The sequence below is a fragment of the Ochotona curzoniae genome, unplaced genomic scaffold (assembly GCF_017591425.1).
Source record: "Ochotona curzoniae isolate NIBS_2020 unplaced genomic scaffold, NIBS_Ocur_1.0 scaffold_274, whole genome shotgun sequence".
Taxonomy (NCBI): domain Eukaryota; kingdom Metazoa; phylum Chordata; class Mammalia; order Lagomorpha; family Ochotonidae; genus Ochotona; species Ochotona curzoniae.
In genome coordinates this window covers 13,611,675-13,634,263 of record NW_024467101.1, presented here as the reverse complement: position 1 = coordinate 13,634,263, position 22,589 = coordinate 13,611,675, and the positions used below count along the sequence as shown (strand labels likewise).

General features: G+C 47.0%; 1 protein-coding gene across 4 annotated transcripts in view; it reads right to left on the bottom strand.

Moving 5' to 3' along the window:
- CIT (citron rho-interacting serine/threonine kinase) overlaps positions 1–18,655 on the bottom strand; it is a 164,456-nt gene extending 145,801 nt beyond the window's left edge. For 2 of the 4 annotated variants that reach the window (XM_041003643.1, XM_041003646.1), the window contains exons 1-4: positions 18,585–18,655; positions 17,103–17,211; positions 11,690–11,831; positions 2,689–2,864 (exon numbers count right to left, since the gene is read on the bottom strand). In XM_041003643.1, coding sequence (XP_040859577.1) covers positions 2,689–2,864; positions 11,690–11,831; positions 17,103–17,198 — 414 coding nt within the window. In that variant the 5' untranslated portion in view covers positions 17,199–17,211; positions 18,585–18,655. Of the gene's footprint in view, positions 1–2,688; positions 2,865–11,689; positions 11,832–17,102; positions 17,212–18,584 lie in introns of those variants that run through there. The other 2 variants (XM_041003642.1, XM_041003644.1) reach the window with 1 other exon arrangement.
- Positions 18,656–22,589: the final 3,934 nt, after the last annotated feature.

Here is a 22,589-nt window from a genome sequence, read left to right as displayed (position 1 = left end):
GTCCTCACACACCCTAAGAATTTTAAATCCTTACCATGACTCAGTTAAACGCATCCTCTCAGCAAATGCAGGGATGCACGGATCTCACGAGCGCCTGTGTCTGTAGGATTTGTCCCCACTCTCCCCATTCAACACAGTCTCTTAAAACCATCTGCCTGGCCAGGGATGGGATGGGGCATCTTGCCCCACAGGCTGTATGAGGCCCATGAAAATCATTTGGTCTGGCTCTGCCAAGGTGACCGCAAGCCGGACTTGAAACCCAGCACACCTTACGAAGGCTGGTGTTGAAGCTGACAGTTTCATTTGGCTTGCAAATGACACTCGAAGTATCCAAATGGCCCTTGGCAGAAACAAGACCCCCCACCCCCGCTCCCACCCCACCCCCCAACCCCCCAACACCTCCAGGCCAGGGGTACAAAGCTTCTGTCTGGGATAACCAGAAAGTTCTCAACATGGATGTCAGCCACAGCTGTGCACCACACTGTGAATGCTCTTAAGACACTGAATTATACATGTGGAAATGGTTACCATGTGAGTTACATGCTACATATATCTGACCACAGTTTAAAAAAAAAATTCTTTGAGATTTTCCCCCAGTCACCCCATTATAGATTGAACAGGCCTCGGCTCCCCACACTGCTACAGATGTTTGAATGCCACAGTCTAATGTTAACCCTTAATGGGTCAGTGCCAATATGGTTACAGTGTTCTGTTGGGGGCAGACCACTCACAGAGGCCCAAGGCGGGGTCTTGGGAAAGCCAGTGGGTTAGACTAGGTTGCTGTTGAGTCAGGATGGCATTGGAAGGAATGTGTTCCCTGCATCCCCGTCCATCCCAGCTCGCTCTGTGACTTTCCCTCCACCACACGCAAGGATGGCAGGGCCACCCAGTCTTGAATTGTAAGACTAACAGGATCACCCAGTCTTGAACCTCTGAACTGGAAGCCAAAACCAACCTTTTCCTTCCCAAGAAGCTGCTCTCCAGAATTTTCTAAGTAATGATTGACAGTGGGCGGAGTTTGCATTAGACCTGACACATCACTCAGACCTCCGACCGGATGAGGAAGAGGCAGTGTAGATCCGGTACTTCACCTGCACGGCACTCCCGGCCTGGACGTCAGGAGGGGTATAAGCACCGCCTGCTGGCTTCTTTGGGCACCTTTGTCACCCGCACCTTTTCATCCCTGCGGCTCCCTGCTTTCTCTCTGCCTCTCCATGGAGCTGAGAAAAGGCCCGAGAACGGACTTGCCCCAAATAGAGGCCCCTTGTCAATAGTCGGCCGAGGTTTTTTTTCTTATCCTGGTGGTCAGTGAGCCTTATAATGATAAGCTGACTTACACACCCCTCACTTGGCACATGTCTTCGTTTTGCCCCATTTCCCAGTCTGTTTGTTCTAAGCCACAACACACATACGCCATACTAGTACAGCAAGATATATACACACGCAGTGTCCTAGTACAACACACACATACACACATGTGCTAAGTACTACACACGCACCCTTCCATGGCTTTCCAGTACCACACACACCACCTTCTAGTATCACACATAGTATCACACACAGCATACTACTAGAAACACACACAGCTTCTGAGTAACAAACACACCCACATATTCTAGTTCCACAAACACAGCACTCTAGTATCAAACACACATACACACTCACCCCACATTCTAGTACCACATACACACACCAACACACACGGTGTCAAATTCTCAGACCTCCAGAGTATCACACACAGTCAAGTTTGCACCTGTTCCTTCCCCTCACGTCTACCCGTCCAGAACCCAACATTCAACTCTCCTCAGCAAGAACTCTTCCTCACTGTCCCGGGTGGGGATCACCCACAACACCTCCCTCACAGGGCTGCTAATGAATTTGCTAATTCCATTCCCCCTCTGCAATGCTTAGACGGTGAGCATCTGCTTCGTATGTTTGCATTTTTTCCCCCGTCCACTTCCAGGGTTGTCTCAGAGCCCTGACGGTAACAGCCATGCAAGTTCAATTCCATTTGCAGGCTCCCTGCAGGGCCGGGCACGTTATCCGACCCATGAAGCACGTGAGCACATCTGTCACTAAGGAACAGCTTTGAGCTCCAATGCTAACGGACGTCTCTCTCTCAAACACTGCAAACCAATCAATGCACCTGGGGACACGACCACGTCTCATAGAGAGAAAAGCACCACAGCTGAAGAGATGGCTTCTATGCCTGATCGCAAACAACCAACTTGCTCACCATGTAATAAAGCTATTTTCTCTACCTCCTTCGGTGGCCTGCTTTAAAATCAAATACACAGGCCCATGACGTCAATATTTGGAAAGTGGACAGAAGCCAATGCTGACTGACTCACCCCACAATGCACATGTCCCTGAATCCCCAGCTGGTGGCCATGAAAGATATCTCCAATCCATTAGGAAAAAGGCCAATACGGTTTTAAAATAAAATACAACCAGAGAAACATGATTTTTAAATAATAATAATAATAAAGGGGAATTCGGTGAGCTTTCAAAATTAGCCAATGTGGATTCAGAAAGTAAAGCTGACACCACAAGAGACCTTTCATGTCACAATAGCCAGTCACAGAGGTGAACTTGCTAGCTCCTAGATGCCAACTTAGCAGATTGCTATCTCTGTCACGAATATTCTGGAACAGCCAAGGGAAGAGTGTGATGTGAAAATGTTCCTACCTGTTCCTGAGCCAACAGGGCCTTCTTCTTCATGACTTTCATGGCGTAGATGTCACCAGTTGCTCTCTCTCTTACCACCTGCACTTCAGCGAAGTGCCCACAGCCTACAAGGCTTCGGACCTCGAAGTCTTTCGCCGAGGGCTGCAGCTCCCGTAACTCAGCTATGGTGTCAGAATCTGCAGGAGATGGAAGGGTTACTCGCAGGTAAATACAGCCCTCCAGATGCATGCATCTTTATGAAAACGGAAATGGGGGAAAACGTGTTCTTATGTCTCACCCCGCTCTCAAAAGACATTTAGTCACTTTCTCATCCATCACGAATAATTATAAAATCGGCACCAAAGTGGTTTTATATGTTAAGTTAAAATTAAGGGCTCCAGAAATTCCAAAGTACAGTTTCCATGGCAGCTATGATTTGCATCCTGTAGAGCAGGAAAGAGAGAGGCAGAATAAAAATCCATGCTTTTCTTTTCCTCTCTAAAGGCTGCCGGGCAGTGTGTGGTCAAGCAGGCTTATCAGCATGTGGACGGTTTTACAACATGACATAAAGCAACACGATTCCCATTTCAATTAGCTGTGAGCTGGCTTCTAGCTCACTCCATTTTAATTGCATATGCTCTATGCAGTTTAGCCCACCAGCCCCCATTTTATTTCCCTTGGATTCTATCAGTAATGACAAGGTTTTTACTTGCCTAATGAGCAACAGTGCTCAAAGCACAAGGACTACGGGACTTAGCCCAGGGAACCAAACACAGCCCTGATATTTACTCTGCAGGGTTGGGTCTGCAGCTGTCTTTTTCCTTTGTCTAGAGTTGTACTTCCTTTTCTAAGTCCAATTTGTCAAAGATCTTCAGAATACAAAGCATAGACTAAGTGGGCGGCAGGTTTGTAACTCAATACAAGAGAGGTCTTCAGAATGTCCATGGAAATGTTCGTCATTATCTTTTCATTATGTTGCGGGCACAAGGCTCTTGGCTGGGTTTGCTCCAAATTCTTGACTACACCTACACACACACACACACACACACACACACACACACACACACACAATCCAAGGGGAAATGTTTGTTAGGCAAAGTAAAATTTCTTGAAAGGGAGATGCACAGTGCAGGCAACCTCTCTTTTCTTGGGGAAGGTGAAGCTACACACCCCATCAAAGCTAGGGTGATCCTTTCATAGGCTAGGGAGTGGTGCCCGATTAAACATTCAAGGGAGGCAGTACTGGGGTGGGACTGCCATGGCCCTTTTGAGGGGGAAGCTCAAGTGTCACGACGTCTCCCTGTTGAGCTGGAGCGCACACGTGGTCATCTCCAGGCAGGCGTCACGGTGCCTCACGCATGATGCAAAGGGAGGCTCAGGTGCATGGTGGAGAATGGGTATGCTGAGCCCGTGTCCACGTTGGGTGCTTTAGGCCAGCACACACAGAAGAGGGCACAGTCTGGGTGTGAGCATGCATGGGTGCTGCTGGGGGTCCTCAGCTATCTGCCCACCACGCCCGTTCCATTTCTCCGTGAACTTTCTTACGTGCCCTCATACACACTTCTCAGCACTTTAAATGCATTAAGCTGAGGCATCACTGGCCATGCAGCAACTTGTCTAACCTGCAAAACAGAAGGGGAACAGCAGTGACTGATGTGAAAATTTAATCCTGCACAGTATGGGGAAACTGCAATGTATGCCTTATCAAAACCAAAGGAAGGCAAATTCATCCTGGAGTTTTTTGGGTTTGTTTTTTTTTTTTGAATTTTTGATCAAAATTGTCCTGGATGATCTTGGCCATGCTGGAGCCCAAGAAGCTGATCTAAAATCTCTCCACAGACATACAAGAGCAGCAGGTGCTAGAAGGGATGACCATTTTGGCAGGTGAACACCAGATAAAGCTAGGAGCAGTCAGCCCACCTTACTGATGGGTTCCACATCCACAGGCTCATCATTGGTACATTCAACCAACTGCAGATGGTAAATGTACAAGGGGAAAAAAAAATCCAGAAAGTTCCAAAATGCAAAACATGAATTTGTAGCATGCCAAGCACTTCACTGAATCTATACAAAGGAAATGATGGGTAAATGTGGGCACTGTACTAAACAGAATAAGCCATCTAAAATACATGCATAGGAGGAGAGAATGTGCTTAGGTTAGATGTAATTTTTTTATATTTTATATAAAGGACTTGAGCATTTACAGATTTTGGTATCTGAGGGGGGCGGCAGGAGGGAACGGCAGCGAGCGGGGCTGGTCCTGGAATCACACTCCCGAGAATATCAAGAACGTACATTCTAGAATCACACGCAACTCAAGTTGTCCACAGAATGAGAGGGGCTGAATCTGACAAAGGGAAAGCCATTTCATAGCCACAGTGGATGAACTGCACTTTGATGAGTTAGCCAGGCCAATCCCAATAGTTAGTACTCATTCTCTTTCTCTGTTGCAAGAGTAAGGCTGAATTCTCTTGTACAGAGGGAGGGTCTTCCCTCCATCAACTCCAGACCACATCTCTCCCTCAGCCGACCACCCTAAAGACACCTTCCCTTAGGAACCAAGCAAGAAGAATGGGTGGATCTGCAAGTGTTCACTGTGAACAGTCTGTGCCGGCCTGGAGACGCACCACTAGGTCAAGCCCTGTCTTCCTTCCCCTGCCCTTTTTCAGTTTCTTTCCATCTAAGTACTTGAGTTTTGATTTATCCTTGGCCAAATAATGCCGGCTTGCAACTTTCTGAGTGGAACCTGACTCGTCATTGCTCATGCACAAGGCCAATTTGTCTTAATTCTCTACCAGGCCGTAGGCCCCAAAGTTGCTTGCGGCATCATCCAACTTAACGGCTTTGGATCTGTCGCTGTAGAGGACCAGGTATCTCCATCATACAGGGAGACAAACTGCTTTGCCAGCAAAGGCACCATAACACTCTGTCAGAATGTCAAGACACTGTTCAGATTTCCATTTTTTTGTTGTTGTTTATCCAAAAGCTTTAGTTTTTTAAGCCTAACAAGTGAACAAGTGACATATTGAACTCAAGCCTGTGACTATTAAAAAAACAAAAAAGATTCCTTCACAACTTCTCTCCCCATCAGCTGCTTCTGTGACTCCAAAGTCACATCATCCTTTATCCCTGTGCACTCTAGGTTACAGCACTTAAGAGCTCAGTGGGTCATGAATACTGAGGCAGAGATAAGGACCCAAAGCCCCAGAATGTAGACACTGCCAAGAGGGCAAAAGCTGATACAGCCGAGTCTACCTTGAAATTCGGTTATCTGCCATCTCAACCTCAAGGAATCCCTCCGTCACAGGGATCCACACACCTGTTCCGAGATAAAAGGACAGTAGTGGGCATTTGGCAAGGGGATTACGATGCTGCTTGGGATATCAACATTCCATATTGGAGCGCCGGGTTCAAGTCCCAGCTGCAGTTCCAATTCCAGCTTCCTGTTCACACAGATCCTGGAAGGCAAGAGGTGATGGCTCAAATGCCTGGACCCCTACCGCCCACATGGGGGTCCAGGGAGACAAGGAAGGAATTCAGGCCCCTGGTTTCCATCTGGCTATTGCTGTCATTTGGAGAAGTGAACTAGCCGATTAAAGATCTTTTTCTCTCTCTTCTCTCTCTCTCTCTTTTCAAATAAATGAAACTAATATGAGAAGGGAGTCTGTGATTCTATATTTACGGCAGCACAATCTACAATAGCAGAGACATGGAAACAACCCAGATGCCCATCCAAAGAGTGGTTAAAGAAACTGTGGTGCATCTACTCCATGGAATATTACTCAGTCAATAAAAAGAATGAAAATATACCATTTGCAACTAGATGGTCCCAACTAGAGACCATTATGCTCAGTGAAATAAGTCAATCCCAAAAAAGACAAATACCATATGTTCTCTCTGATATAACGAAACCATCATACAAATTGGAATGTATAATGATGGAGTAATGGAGACTACCATATCCAGATGTGGGGACACAGTGCAACATGCATCCTTACTTCCAAACAGAAGATGGACTCCCAATGGAAGTGTTGGACATATCTAGACAATGGGATGATGGGCTGCCTGACACTGTCTGTACCAGTAATGCTGGGGCACACTTAAATAGCAGGCTGATGGAATTGTAACTCCTTATAAAGAAATGTACTGTTGGGACAATATGGGAAAAATCAGTCGGGGTGTGGGAGCTGGGAGGGAGGAGAATCCCAGACTATACAGAACTGTACGATAAAATTCAAAAATTAAAAGAAAAGCTAATATTTCCATATATGTGGAAATATATAATGTACATTACATACATTATATATAGTATATGTCCATATATATTATATATATATATATATTTCTATATATATATAAAAGAGAAAAAAACAAGCTCATGATGAAAACAGCTGGACCCGGCCTGGCTGTTGCCGGCATTTAAGGAGTGAACCAGGAGAATTGGAAGGCATCTCTCTCTTGTTTGACTTCTCAAATACACAAAAATAAAAAAGCTGAATAAACTAGGAACAAAGATAATTTGGTAAATGTTGAGAAGAATGAGGTAGCTCAATTTCCATGAGAATGCATATAAGATGGAAGAGTTTGAGGGCCAGGGAATCAAAAGGCGAATGCCAAAGATAGGCATTCAGCATAGAAGTTAAGTTGCTGCTTGGCAGGCCTGCATCCCCTACCGGAGAACCAGGAGTAGAGGCCCAGCTCCACCCTGCATGCCAGCTCCCTCTAACACCGACCCTGGAAGGCGTCAGGTGGCGATAACTCAGGTGGTTGTGTTCCTGCTCCTGGCTTTGGTATGGCCCAGTCTGAAGGGTGAAGTAGCAAATAGGAGGTTCTCTCTCTCTCTCACAAATAAACAAACATAAATTTTAAACTTAAAAAAAAAAAGTTAAATTTGTTTTGGTACAAATATTTTTAATGCCAGGCATGGTTTTTTCATATTATTACTTTCCATGAACTTTCGGAAGACCCGTTGTATTTCCTCTGGGCAGGAAATTTGCTCTGCTTGCATCATGGCTGTAACCCAGTAGGAAGGTAGAAACCGCCACCTAGGAGGTGCCAATAAATATTTGTTCAGTAAATAGCCTGCTAAGTCAGTGAAACGAGCAGCAAAACATTATCCACATATGACCTATTTCTGTGTAAAATTAAACAAGAATGATGTCAGCACAGGCCAAAACAATCATTGGAGTTAGCAGATTGCTACAGAGAGATGCATTACATTCGTCTCCTTGCCAGTGGGTACGTTTGGAAACTTTCCATAATCAATATTTTCAGGGAAAAAAAAAAAAAAGACTGCCACTTGCCAAATCACTGACACTGGCTGTCTCAGGGAAGACTCCAAAGGGCTTTTCTCTCATTGTGGTACGTGGCACGTGTATGCACGGGCTGTGCTGTAGTCTGAACAGCTGGTCCTTCTAAAACAAGTATGCTAAAACACCCTGTGTGACAATACTAAAGGGGGAGGTGGCGGGAGCCCTCTAGGGACACGATGGAATCCTGAGGGCTCCATTTGGATGAACAATGAGGATCAGTGCCCTCAGGTCCCAGGCCTGTGCCCGGCACTGTGGCCTGCTGAGTTAAGCCACCATCTGCCACACAGATATCCCATAAGAGAAAAAAAATTGTTCAAGTCATGTTGCTCCAGTTCTGATGCAGCTCCCTGCCAATGTCCCCAACAAAGCAGCAGCAGATGGTCCAAGTCCTTGGGCCCCTGCAGCCACTTTGGGAGATCTGAATAAAGCTTTTGGCTCCTGGATTTGACCTGGCCCAACCAGGGCTACCTGAGCCATTCGGGGAGTGAACCAGGGGATGGAAAATTCTTTGTGTGTCTATCTGTCACTCTTTAACTGTGCCTTTCAAATAAAATAAATAAATCTTTTAAAAGTTTAACTTTGTCTTAGTTTGTAATAATAAGAACTTTTTTTTAATCCTCACAGGTCATTCTTGGCCAGTTAGGTCTAAAAGTCGCAAGTTCTCATACAGTAAATGTAATGCGAAGCTGGCAGAACCGCAGCTACTGACCGTCAAACCTTCCAGGAGAGCCTAGCTTCGATGACGAGGGACACTCCCCAGGCATACTTGAATACCACGCCTGCTGCTGCTTACACAGAGCGACGTGGTGCTCAACGGTTGTCACTTGCTTCGTTCACTTAGCCATACACCCACTCAACAAGCATTTATTGAGTGCCTCCAATTTTCCAGCCACTGTTTTAGGTCCTACGGATATCAGCATGCCTAAGAAAGACCAAAATAAAAGCAAACAAACAAACAAAAATCTCTGCCCCAAGCAGCCCAAGGTTAGGGCCTTTTTTTTTTTTTTTGCTAGAGGCACCAAATTGGAGTCACATGTCCCGTTTCATTTCCTCCAATGAGTCCCCACAGAAGATCACCACCTCCTATGGGGAGACTGAAGAAATGTGGGCACCTGCAGGTGATGGACATGCCTGTACGTGGAAAAGATTTCAAATCAGAAATGGAAAAAAAAAAAAAGGCCATTCTAATGTAATCACTCATTCTCAATCATGGCCTCTTCACAGCGTTCCCCAGGAAGCCACTCCAGAAATATGAAACAGTTCCTTGCCAGAAAGCTTATTAGAAAAATAAATAAATAAATAAATCGACATTTCGTTAGACCTGGTCCCCTGGTTACTGAGCATATCTCGGTGACGGGCTGCTAAGTAACCAGAGGGCAGCTCCAAGACCAATGAAAGCACCTGGAGCTGGCTCGTGTGAAACCGGCCTTGTCATATCATCTCCTTCCCTTCCCTCTCCCTCACTGAGAACTTAAATACTCAACGAAAGAAGGCTGAGAGCTTATTCACACAAATACCTCAAGCAGATCGTAAGGACACGTATTAAAGCTGCAGAGGCTTAGGTAATCATTATTAGGTAACACTTGCTTTCTACTTCATGCCAGGCAGCTAAAAAGATAAGCCTAACCTGTGCACTAACTCATTTAATTCCCACACAGCCTTATTAGACACGCATTCTCTTCACTGCAGGCAAATAAGGTGTAAGCAGCTGGGTGACTGGCCCAGCAGTAGAGCCACTGGTTGAGATGGCTGCAAACATTGGAGCGCTGAGTTTGAGTCCCAGCTCCACTCCAAAGTCCAGCTTCCTGCTAATGTGCAACTGAGGTACAGCAGGTCCCTGCCACCCACATAGTGGACCTGGATTGGGAAACCTTGATTGAGGTCAGGCTGGCTCGGCCCAAGCCAGTATAAGCATTTAAAAAATGAGCCAGCACATGGGGATTTTCTTTTGATCTCTGCCTCTCACACATGAAAAAGAAAAAAAAAAAAAATTAGTGGAGGTCAATCACCACAGAAGAGATATATTGACTTTGTTCCCTGAGCAGCCCCAGCTCTTCTGGATAACTGCATTGCACACACACCCTTCCCGACCCATTTCAACAAGCCCTGGCCACCACAATGCCCTGGTCCTCTGGGGTCCAGATGAGACCAGCTATAATTCTCAGTCTCCTGCTGGTCAAATGATCCAAAGTAGAGTCAATCATCATTCAATCCCAGTAGGACAGAAGTCACAGGAGAAGGGGGCACAGGGGCCAGACAGAGAGACCACATGAGAAAGGAAAGACCCTGAGATTTCATAAAAGGAGGAGAGGCCTGGCCACCCCGTGGTCCTCTAGCCCGGCCCTCCAGCCACAGCACCAGATACTGAGCAATACTCCACCTCACACATTGCAGCCAGGATGAGCCCCAGGGCACAGCCACCTTGGTCAGCATCCCTCCCCAGCAGAAGAACCCACAGCTAACGACCAGCCACCAGAGTCACATGGGAGGACACCAGACCTACAGCGTTATGCCATTAAAGCCAGGCAGGCTGGGCATTCCCCACCTGCCCAGAACATGCTGGCTCAGAACATTGTCTGTGTGGAGGACCGCTGGACATTGTCAAACACTGAACATCTCTGCTCTCACCTATTAGACATCAGGAGTGCCCCTCCCACCCCAGCTGTGACAACTAAACCTGTCTTCAGACATTGTCAAGTATCTCCAGGTGGCAAAGTCACCAGTGGTCGAAAACACTAGTGTAAGTCAAAGGGTGGGTGTGCCCACCCACCACACAGAAGGCAAGCAAAGCCAGAAACATCACGAAACAAGGCCAGACTAAAGTTTCCATGGCCCTAGATGTTTTTGTATTCACTACCTTCTTCTTTCATTAAAACAAAACAAAACAAAAAAAAGAAACACTGTACTTTCTGAATATTATCAAGCTGAACATAATTCAGAATTATATGCAATTGTGGCATCTACCTTTCTTACGATTTTTAATTAAATTAAACTAATTAAGAGCAAGTTAAATCTTATTACAATTAAATGCTGCAGTCCCTGGGGCAGTGTGGTGACGTAATAGGCTAACCCCTTGTCTGTGGTGCTGGGATTCCATACAGGTGCTGATTCATCGATCAGCTGTTCCATTTCCCATCCAACTCTCTGCCTGTGGTCAGGGAAAGCAGCAGAGGATGGCCCAAAGCCTTGGGACCCTGTACCCACATGGGAGACCCAGAAGAAGCTTCTGGTCCCTGGCTTCAGATCAGCCCAGCTCGAGCTGGGAAATGAACCAGTAGATGAAAGATCTCCCTCTCTCTCTCCTAATCTCTGTAACTCTATCTTTCAAATTAAAAAAAAAAAAAATTAACATGTTGTATAGTCCCTAAGCAATGTGCTGACTATGCCTAAATAAGTCCATCAAGATGGGCCCAGAGAAGCCATATGTTCCTGGAACCAGGCAGGCCTGGCTGGCTCAGCTTCACAACTGAGTAAATTCATTCTTCAAACTGAGTGTCTGTCACTTGCAACCAAGAAACCCGATTCTGCTCCCTGAACTGCAGCAGGTGCAACCGGAATACAAACATGAACCCAACTGGGTCTTTCTTTCTGAGACCAGAGCTCCTCCTCGCTACCACCCACAACTTAACGTATTCCACATTTGGCATCCATCCTTCTCACTCCCTCTACTGCGACAGTTTAAAAAAAAAAAAAAGGTTCCCCAAACTTACACTTCCGGACGAAGTTGCTCACGTGCTTAATTTTCATGAGAGCAGGCTGGCTGCATTCTTCGAAGAGAACAAAGAGGGCATCTAATATCCCTTCCCGGGAGAGAGGAGACATCTGCTGTTGAGTCATAAAGGGTGGCTTCCCCTAAAAACAGCAAGCAGCAGATGGAGACACTGTCAATAACTAAAAGCTTTGATCAATAACATCCATGCAGCGTAAATTACCAGCCACCAACTCAACTCACTGCTCACGACACCCTACCAGCACAATTCTGTGGCAACGTCAATTGACTGTCATTATCATGCGGCCGATTCCATTACTGTGGGTTTCTGCCTCCAGTAGTTGGGGAAAAAAAACCCACAAGTAGCCCAAGAATAAGAACATGTCCTTCATTCTCCGTGGTCTGAAGTGTGTGGCCCCATCTTCCCAAACCCTGCTGGTTCCAACACATCTCCATGTCTTAATGACAGGAAACCATGGTTGACACTTCTTTGGTGTGTGACAGGCTTTAATAAGATCATGTCGGTCTCTTTGATTCACTGGAACAATCTAAAATCATGTGATTGGAGCGACTATCACAAAGCCAAATTTATTCATGATGGGGAGCAACAGCTACAAACTGGCAGACTGTGTGTAGCCCACAGACATGTTGTGTTTGGCCTGTAATGTGTAAAATCATTTCAATTATCTGCCAATATTTAAAAATCACGAGATTTTACCCAGAAACAAACGAAGACAGAATGGGTGGCTTCTCCTGCCACGGCGGTAGCTCTGACAACCCTTGCTGGTCCCCTGCACACTCAGGTCCCCTGCACACTCAGATCCCAGCACACTCAGGTCTCAGCTGGAGACACTGACCATGGCTGCCCTTCATGGGATCCGGCATGTTCCAAGCCGACTCCCCCTCTACCTCTCAGGCCACCTGACTCTTAAGCCTCCCTAAAGCCACGAATCTACAACCCCTGCTCCTTAACAGCGACTCCACGTGTCAGGCCATGGGAGTACATCTCAGTCTCTACGCAGCGGTGGCTGGTGACACTTCAGCTGACTGCAGGTGTTTCCTGCTCCCTACTCCATGAGATGGAATTTAGCTCTCTGCCCCTGAGTCTGTGCTGATGCTCACTGTGGTCATCAGAATAACACAGCAGATACCCCAGGTCAGCTGAGCAGGGGAGCCCTTAGGAAGCCTGGCAGCTTCTGCCTTGGCTATTTTAGGGAATCTAAAAGAGGCTTCTGCTAACCTGGGGCTCAGAAAACTACAGCTTGTGGGCCAGTTCCAACTCTCCATTGGTTCTTGTAAAGCGTTACTGGAACACAGCTACAGCCACTCATTCACACTCTGTTTAGGGCTGCTTTCGTGCTACATGCGAGAATGCATGAGTGGTGACATGACCCACAAAGGACAGGATATTATGGACCAAAAAAATTGCAAGGTCTATGAGGGCCGCAGGTGGCAGAGAGCACCCACATGCTCGATTCCCAGACACAGCCACAGCTGCATGTGGCAGCCCCTGGAGGGGCCGAAACACCCAATTCAGCTCAGCCAACCCCACAGAATCCTAAGGGAAAAAAAATCCTTGTTGTTTCAAGCTTTGTGAGTGGTTTGTTGCCCAACACTGGATAGCACAACATAAACAAACTGTTTGCAATTAAATCACTAGAGAGAGAACTTAAGACACACACACACACACACGCACACACGCACACACGCACACACGCACAGGTTCTCTGCTCCTAACTTCTCCCTTGTGAATTAGAATTTTCTAGACCAGGGGTCCACATGGCAGTCCAGCAGTTAAGCTGTTTTTGCTGCCTCTCCATTGGAGCTCCAACTGTTTCGCTTCTTGCCCAGCCTCATGCTAAAGTATCTAGGAAGACAATGAAAGATAGTTCAAGTGCTGGGTCCCTACTAGCCATGTAGGAGACCCAGATGGAGTTCCTGGCTCCTGTTTTTGGTCTGATCCAGACCTAACTAACGTAGCCATTTGGAGAGTCAATCAGCAGATGGAAGATCTCTCTCTTTCTACCAATCTCTGTCCCTCTTCTTAAACAAATAAGTCTTAAAAAAAAAAAAAGCATTTTCTAGATTATATCTTAGAATCCTTTATTAACAAGTTCCCCCAAAAGAGACTTCAGTGGATTTTCCAAGCACTGGGTCACAAACCCTGTCACTTCAGTCATAGTTGCTCCTTAGAAAAATAAGATTTTGTTTCCTCTCTTCTTCAATGAGTGCAGATCTGCTACAGCAGGAGTTACCAAATATAGCACTGATTTTTAACAAAGTTTTCAACAGCCTGCAGTAAAATGAGGGGAAAAATGAACACCACACAATATCTATTTTATAAAGCCAAATGTATTTAAATTTTAAAATGGTCCTTTATGCTACAATGACGTTCTTCCTATTTGGTATCTTAAAATGTCCTTCCTTTATAAAATAAAGGGGCCAGAAGACAATAAATTTTTCTTTTTATTAGTTTTTTTATCCTGACTTGGCACAATATAAAGTGAGAAATCCGTATGTACTCAGCAACTTGAAGCCTCTGTTAAAGATTAATGTATTTATTTATTTGAAAGACAAAGTGACACAGAACCATTCACTGGTTCGCTCCTCAAGTGGCTGCAACAGCCATCCTGAAACCAGAAGCTAGGAACTCCTTTCAGGACTCCCACACAGGGAGGGGCCCGAGGATTTAGGACATCTTCTGTTGCTTTCCCAGGTTTATTGCCAAGGATCCAGGCTGAAAGCAGAGCAGTAAGAACCTGAACTGGTGTTCTGATATGGTATGCTGATGTTGCAAATGTCAGTGCAATCCGCAATGCCACAACACTTGTCCCAATTTGTAACATTTTGCTGGCTCTGAAAGTTGGCCAGCCTCTAACATAGAACACACTGGGAAGTACTGTTGAGCCAAAAGGAAAACGACAAATGGAGACCCAGTTAAAGACTTACTGGGATGGAGTGCCAATTTGCTACTGGGTCTAAAGTCCAATGAAACAGCAGTGCTAGGGGAGAGGAATAACTTCACCTGGCCACGCAGGGAAGCGTCAGGGGCATGCTACAAGTACAGAGATGGCTTTTCTGGGGACAGCAAGGGAACTCACTACTGCAGCTCAGCTGTGCTTTCTCCCCAATGGTTCAAATGCTATAGACTTGGTCCCAGAGTAGCAGTGTTGAGGTGGCAACAGCTTTCGCGGGTAGGACCTAGCAGGACATAAGCAGGTCTTCCAGAGGGATTAATGCTTTCTCGAGAGTTGAAATTAGTATAATTTTTTTTTTTAAAGCCAGCCTGGCCTCTCTGGTCTCTGCCCTCTTCTCACTGAGTAACCTCTTCTGGGTGTGCACCTGCCACTATGATGCATCCACCACACAAAGCCATCACCTGCGCCAAGTACAGGCCAACACTGGGCTCTTGAACTCCAGAACTAAGAATTAGACAAACTCCTTTTCTTTACAAACTACCCAGGCTTGGGTATTTTATTATGACAAGACAAAATAAATGAACCCAAACACTCACCTGGAGTCTTTCCTGTTATAACAAAACTTAACCGTAAGGTACATTTCATTTCCTAGCCTCTAACACGGGTGGCAGGGTGGCCCAGGGGTTACACGGCCAACTGAGGGATCCAGCCAAAGTTGGAACCTGGCTCTGCCACTGACCAGTTGTATGCTCTTGGACAAGTCCTTACCCCTCCAAGCACACACCTGTGCCCTGCTCTGCTTAACTGAAAGTGTGAGTATAACAGATCTCACCCTGGGATAAAATGAGATCACAGGAGCACATGGAGTCCACGCCCAAGACATTGGGAGCCAGACTATTATGTCATTAGCCCAACAGGAGCCCTTCGTAAACTCACTAAGTGTTTTGTTATGGACTGGAGACGTTTTGGAGTGAACTAATAAAAGGGCTAGAGAGTGGCAGCATCCCAGCCAGCTAAGGTTAGAGATGGAGACGATTCCCTTGGGACATAAAAGGATGGCAGGGATGGCACCATGGCACAGTTTACCTTTTTCATTTTTTGCACTCTGATCTGTTAGAATACCACCAGTACCAATATTTTGGTGGGAAAAACTTCCCACAATACAGGTGTCCTACAGAAGTGTCTTCCTAAATATTTTTAAGAAAGTTATCATGACTATGAAGAATATTACCCTGCACTCGGTGTTAACACTAATCACTCAGCTCACCAAGAGCCAGGAAAGGTGCTAAGGGCTTTATACATGGATGATCTCCTTTAACCTTCCTAACAACCCTGAGAAACAGGCATTTAGACCTCTGTTTAAAAATTAGGAAACGAGGGCCTAGCACTATGACTCAATGACTAAATTTTCACCTTTCAAGCTCCAGGATCTCCTATGGGTGCCAGTTTGTGTCCCAGCTGATTTACCTCCCATCCAGCTCTCTACTTGTACCCTGGGAAGGCAGTAGAGGACAACACATAAGACACATGGGACACCCATGTGTGTGGAGACCCAGAAAAAGCTCCTGGCTCCAGGCTTCAGACCGCCTTAGCTCTGGCCATTGTGGCCACTTGGGAGTGAATCAGTGGATACAAGATCTTTCTGTCTCTCTTTCTCTCCATAAATCTTATCTGCCTTTCCAATAAAGATAAATAAATCTTTAAAAACAAAAATTAGTAAATGGGGCGATGGGACTGTGATAAAGCACATAAAAACTCCACCTAAAACCCCAGCATCCCATGCGGACTGGCTGCTCCACTTCCAATCCAGCTCCCTGCAAATGCGCCTAGGAAAGCAGCAGAGGATGAGCTAAGTGTGTGCACCCCTGCACCCATGGGGGAGACCCAGAACAAAGATCCTGGCTCCTGACTCTGGCCTGGTTCAGCCCTGGCCATTGTAGCCATTTGGAGAATGAACCAGCAGATGGAAGATCTCTCTCCCTCTCTCTGCTTCTGCCCCTCAGGGGCAAGCACTGTGGCCCAGCCAGCATCATAATGCCAACATACCATAAACAGCAGTTCAAGTCAGGCCGCTGCTCCAATTTCAACCCAGCTCCCTGCTACTGTGGAGAATGACACAAATACGTGGGCTCATGCCATCCATGTGAGAGGCCTGGATGGAGCTCCTGGTTCCTGGCTTCAGGCTCGCTCAACCCAGGCCACTACGGCCATTGGCGGGGTGAACCAGCAGATCCAAAATTTCTGTTTCTCTGTTGCTTTCCCTTCTTCAACAAAAGGAAAAACTTTAGTACAGACATGAAAAAGCTAAGAAACAATGAAAAGATCTCCCTTCAAAGGGCAAGCGATCTACTCCAGTCTGAACTACATTTTTCCAATCAGTGCCTAGAAAATACCACCAGAAAAGCAACGTCCATCTACACTAAGAGCCAAGCTGAATGCCCAGGGCAGTCCCGAGGAACAAACACGAGTGAGCGACACGGGCAGGGCAGTTCCTACCTGGAAGAAAAGGTTCAGCCGGGAGGCCCGGCTGGCGATGGCTTCTGCAGCCCCAGCGTCCGGGAGATTCCGCGCTCCATACTTGAACTTGAGCATCTCCTCACTGGTGCTGAAGGGATATAGGAAAAGGTCAAGTGTGTCTGACATTTTCAACAAGAGAAGCTCAAGACATCCTGCTCTCCTCTAGGTATCAAGGACAAGCAGCTGAAATCAGCCCATACCGAGGCTGTGGGCTTTTTTAAAAAAAAAGATTTGAAAGACAGACTTACAGAGAATGAGAGAGAGAGATATCTTTCATCTACTGGGTGGACCCAAATGGTTACAGTGGCTGGGGCTGGGCCAGGCAGAAGTCACAAGCCAGAAACTTCTTCAGGGTCTCCCGTGTGGGTTCAGGGGCTCAAGTCCTTGGGTCATCTTCCACTGCTTTCCTAGATGCATCAGCGGGGAGTTGGAGGGGAAGTGGAACAGCCAGGATTTGAACCAGCACCAATACAGGATGCAGGTGCTACGGTGGTAGCTTAACACACTATGCCATCATGCCGGCCCAGAACCTAGGTTTCAAGAAGGTCAGTCTGGCCATGGAAATTAACAATTAGATTGTAAACTTACCCTAACAGGAAACATTTGTCTGACACGTATCTGTCACTCAAGGGCATCTCTGTCCCTACATCATAAGAGCAGAGCCACCAGATGTGACTATACAGTCACTGATCGAGTGATAAAAATACGGGGCCAGCATCATGTACAGACCAAGCCACAGCTTGGACCACGAGCCTACGTGGCAGCCGTAGCCCTGGTCATTCTGTACACGAGCATCACCAAGGGCAGGCTTCCACCCCTGGAACCCACACAGGAGACCTGGATGCAGCTCCTGACTCCCGGCTCCAGCCTGACCCAGCCCTGGTTGTGGTGGCCATTTGGGAAGTGAACCCAGCAAGATAGTAGATCTCTCTCTCTCTGGCACGCTGCCTTTCAAATCCATAAATGAATTTTAGGGGAACAAAAAAAAAAAAAAAAAAACCCACAAAGGAGCAGACCTCACCAAGCTGATTTCTAGGGCAAGCAGGGTACAATACCCCGGGCACTGGTTCCAAGAGGTAGGTCCTGGCTTCTCCCAGGTCAGGGAGGCCGAGAGGGGCTGGGGTAGTAGGGATGGGGCAGACCGGACCTGGGCAGGGAGGGCCACATACAGAACTAGAGAACATGAGGTAGAACAGGCAGGCCCAGAGAACCAGGATCAAACCCTCCTGGCCCCGCGCGGCACCACCCGCCAGGCCACCCCGGGCGCCCGGGGACAGAGTGGCCGTGCGCTCCAGGCTGACAGACTGACTGACCCTCCTTCCAGGCCCCCACAGTCCCGGCGGACAAACCACACCGCAGGACCCAAAGCCGGGGCTTGGTGAGAAGGGGGCGGCTTTTCCTCTGGCCCTGACAGCCGGGAGGAGAAGAACCGGGGGACGGAGCGGGGGACCCCACACTCACGCTCAGCACCCCCACACCGGCGGCGTTCTACTCCACCCCGCGCCTCCCGCCGTCGCGTTTGAACCAGGGGAGCGGCGTGGGGCGGAGCTCAGCCGTGTCTAGACCAATCATCAGTCGCGCTCCGATGATAGACGTCCGCGTCTCTGGCAGGGCCCGCCCACGTCCTTAAATGACGGAGGAAGTGAGGACGGAGACCCAATCAAATTGCTCTTCCCTTGACTCACGACCAATGGGGGAAGGGAAAGAGCGAGGCCGGGCGGGACAGCTCTTGGGAGTTTGAAATCGGCGGTTAGGCAAGGACGCCGCACTCAGGGCCGCGGTTTGTCTCTCTGGACAGCTTGAGGACGCCGCGGCGGCACAGTTCCCGGCTCTGAGGAACCCCCTGCAAGGAGGAAGGCCATTCTAGACCTGGGCTTGCTTCTGGTCACTCCCGGCTTCTGCTCTACAGCTAGAGAGCCACGTGTCCTGAGCTTGAGCTTGTCCCAGCTCGGGGGCGACTGTACCTGGAGGTCATGGAACCCGCCAAAAAGGTCTCTGGGGTGTGGACAGGTGCTCAATTTCGTTTAATTAGGGCCCTGGAAGTAGAATTGAAGTAGGAGGAAGCTGGAGTCTGCCTGTGGATGGGGAGCCCCCTCCTCCGGACCCCCCCCCCCCCATCAGGCACAGCCAACTGACACTGACTATTCCTTGGAGCAGTGTTTCCAAGAAGACACCTCCGGTCACTTACAAAAAGAGATCTGCAAAGATTGCATGGGAAACAAAAGATTGCATGGGTGGAACAAAATGGGGAAGACCCCCTCAAAAAAAAATGGGAGCCACCCAAATGTATCTCAGCTATCGACAAAATAAAAAATGGACACTTGAAATGTCAGGGAAAACAAAAACCAGATAGTTTAGGAAGAGATCCAAATCACGGTGGCAAAAACAGTGAAAGGAAGCTGACACTAGTCCCCTGGGGTTCAAGTGGAGCCTTTTAAGGTGTTGTTGCGATGTGTTAACCTGGGGGCAATACTATGGATATTATTGTCAGTCAATTCTGGCTCTGTGTGTGTGTGTGTGTGTGTGTGTGTGTGTGTGTGTGTGTGTGTGTGTGTAGGAAGTCCTACAGGGCAGAGCCAACCCTTCCCAATCCCCTCTGATCCCCACATTAAATAGAACTGAAAATTTGAGTTGTTCTCTCTCTCTCTACTTCCCCAAATACACATAAGCATCAGCACAGACTTAAGACAAGCTTGTTGCAGGGCCAGCATAATGGCCCAAGTCCTTGGGACCCTGCATCCCACACATGGGAGACCCAGAAGAAGCCGCTGACTCCCAGCTTTGGACCAGCCAGATTCCAGCCATTGTGGCCAAGATGGATGAGTCTCTCCTCTCTCGCTTTTTTCCTTTTTCACTCTCTTTCCCTCATCTGTAAATCTGCCTTTCAAATAAAAATGTATACATCTTTAAAAACAAGACTTTTTTTCTCCCAAACACATAGAACTCACTTCTTGTCCCCAGGATGATCGTGGTAGCTGTGTGTTGTGTTCTGTTTGAGAGACAGAACTCTAACCCTCTGATTCAAACCCCGATGGCCACAACAGCTGGCCAACAACCCAGGAACTCAATCCTGGCCTCCCACATGGGTGACAGGGACCCAACCATCTGAGTCATCGTCACCGCTACCTACTAGGGTGCAGGTTCGCAGGAAAGCAAACTGCAAACAGGACTTCACCCAGCTCTGGTTGCCCCAAAGCAGTGTCTTAACCACTCTGCCACATGCCTGCTGGGTAGTTACTACTTATTATCTCACCACTGCCACTGTTTCCCATGCACCTCCTCTCGTCTAATCCACCTGGTAGACATGGGAAGAATAAAGATACAAGTATAATTCACCCTGGGTCTTGCAGGTGCAGCTGATGGAGCTGAGTGTTATGTTTCTGGGTTGATGGCAAGGTTTTCCCTTTGGCACAAAACCCACTCTGAGGGGGCATTAGAAATTCTTTCAGCCTCTGGTTCTGCTCTGTTGCAGCAGCTGAGCTGGTCCAAGGGGGAAACATGTGCAAAATGAGAAATGATTCTAATGACTAGGAGATTAAGCCAAAATGTGGGGGTGACAAAAGGAGAAATGCAAAATAGGTTGTAGACTATTGATTTATCTGTTGACTTCATATATATAAAAAAAAAAAAACTCCAAAAGGCTGTAAAAATGGATCTCATTGACACTTCTGTTGTTGCTTTGTTCTTGCCCAGCCACATACGTTAGATTTCAGGCATCCCAAATTGAAGCCTTTATCAGAACCTTGGGACTTGTTCATCTTAAATTAGAACACGGCATTTATATCACTGTCCCAAATACAACCTAAATATCCTACAGGTTTCCTGTTAAAACAATTACAGACCTCTGTGAAACAAGATAATGAATAAACTGCAAATGAAATGATTCTGAACATACAACAAGAGCCCAGCACAGTAGCCTAGTGGCTAAAGTTCTCACCTTGTATGCACCAGGATCCCATCTGGGCACCAGTTCGTATCCCAGATGCTCCTTTTCCCATCCAGCTTGTGGCCTGGAAAAGCAGTAGAACAAAAAAGCCTTGGAACCCTGCACCGCATGGGATATGCTGAAGAAATTCCTGGCTCCTGGCTTCTGATTGACTCAGCTCAGTCATTGTGGCCACTTGGGGAGTGAACCAGAGGGTGGAAGATCTTTCTCTCTGTAAATCTGACTTTCCAATAAAAATAAATAAATCTGTAATTAAAAAAAAGCACACACAGCATAGACGTCATTAACTCTGCCAAGTTTCTCGTCAGGAGTAGTGACTATGCAGAAAGTTCATGGAAACTGAGAATAAAACATGATCAGAGGCCTAAGATACACCTAACAGAATGATCCATCACCTGAACTGTGCCAAGGGGGCACGTGCTATAGCATGGTAGGAGAGACACCTGCTTGCCCACCAGGTCAGAGTGTCTGGTTCAATTCCACGTCTAGTTCCTGCTAAAATACATGGCTGTGCCCACTTCTGATCCCACAAATGTCATTGAGCCTTTTTGAACGTAAACACACGTGCACGCGCAGCTCTGCCTATGAGGAGATATAAGAGCTATGAGATCTGAAAAATGCCTTATAAAATTCAATGCCAGCCAACTCACAGACAGGAAGCAAATATTTGTACATAACATCTCCGGGAAGAAGCCAGTATTCAGAACGTCTAAAGAATTCTGACAATTACAAAATTTTAAAAAGACAAATAACTCAATTTTAAAATCATTAAAATAATTCTTTAACAAAGAAGATATGCAAATAGCCAATAAGCACATGAAAAGATGCTCAACCTCATCAGGCCTTAGGGAAATGGAAATCCAAGAATGGCTGTAATCAGAGAAACAATGCCACGTGTGCATCGGGATACACGAGGAGACTGAACCCCGTTCACCACTGGTGGAAATGTGAAAGCGGCACAACTACTTCGGAAAATAGTTTGACAAAACCTCCAAAAGCTCATGATATGTATCATCGTCAGTATCCATAGGACGATTTCATGCCTCAATGAAAACAGACTGGGGCCAGCACAGTGGTGTAGTGTGTTAATCTTCCGCCTGTAGCACCAAATCCCCCAACAGGTGTACCAGGGATCCCAGGCTAAAACCAGTGCTATAAGGTAGTGAGTTAATCTGCTGCCTAGAGTGCTGGCATTCCACAGGAGAGCTGGTCCAAGTCCTGGATGGTCCACTTGCAATCAAGCTCCCTGCTAATGGCCTGGGAAAGCAGTAGAGGATATAATCCAGTGTACATCCACAAAGGAGACCCGGTAGACGCTCCTGGCTCCCAACTTTGGACTAGTCCAACTTTGGTTGTTGCTGCCATTTGGGGAGTGAATCAGCAAATGGAAAAATCAATCCCTCTTTCTTTCTAACTCTGGTTTTGAAGTAAATTAAAATAACACGTTTTAAAAGTTCATGGCAATTGGGCCTGGCATGGTAGACTAGTGACTACTAAAGTCCTCGCTTTGCATGTGCCAG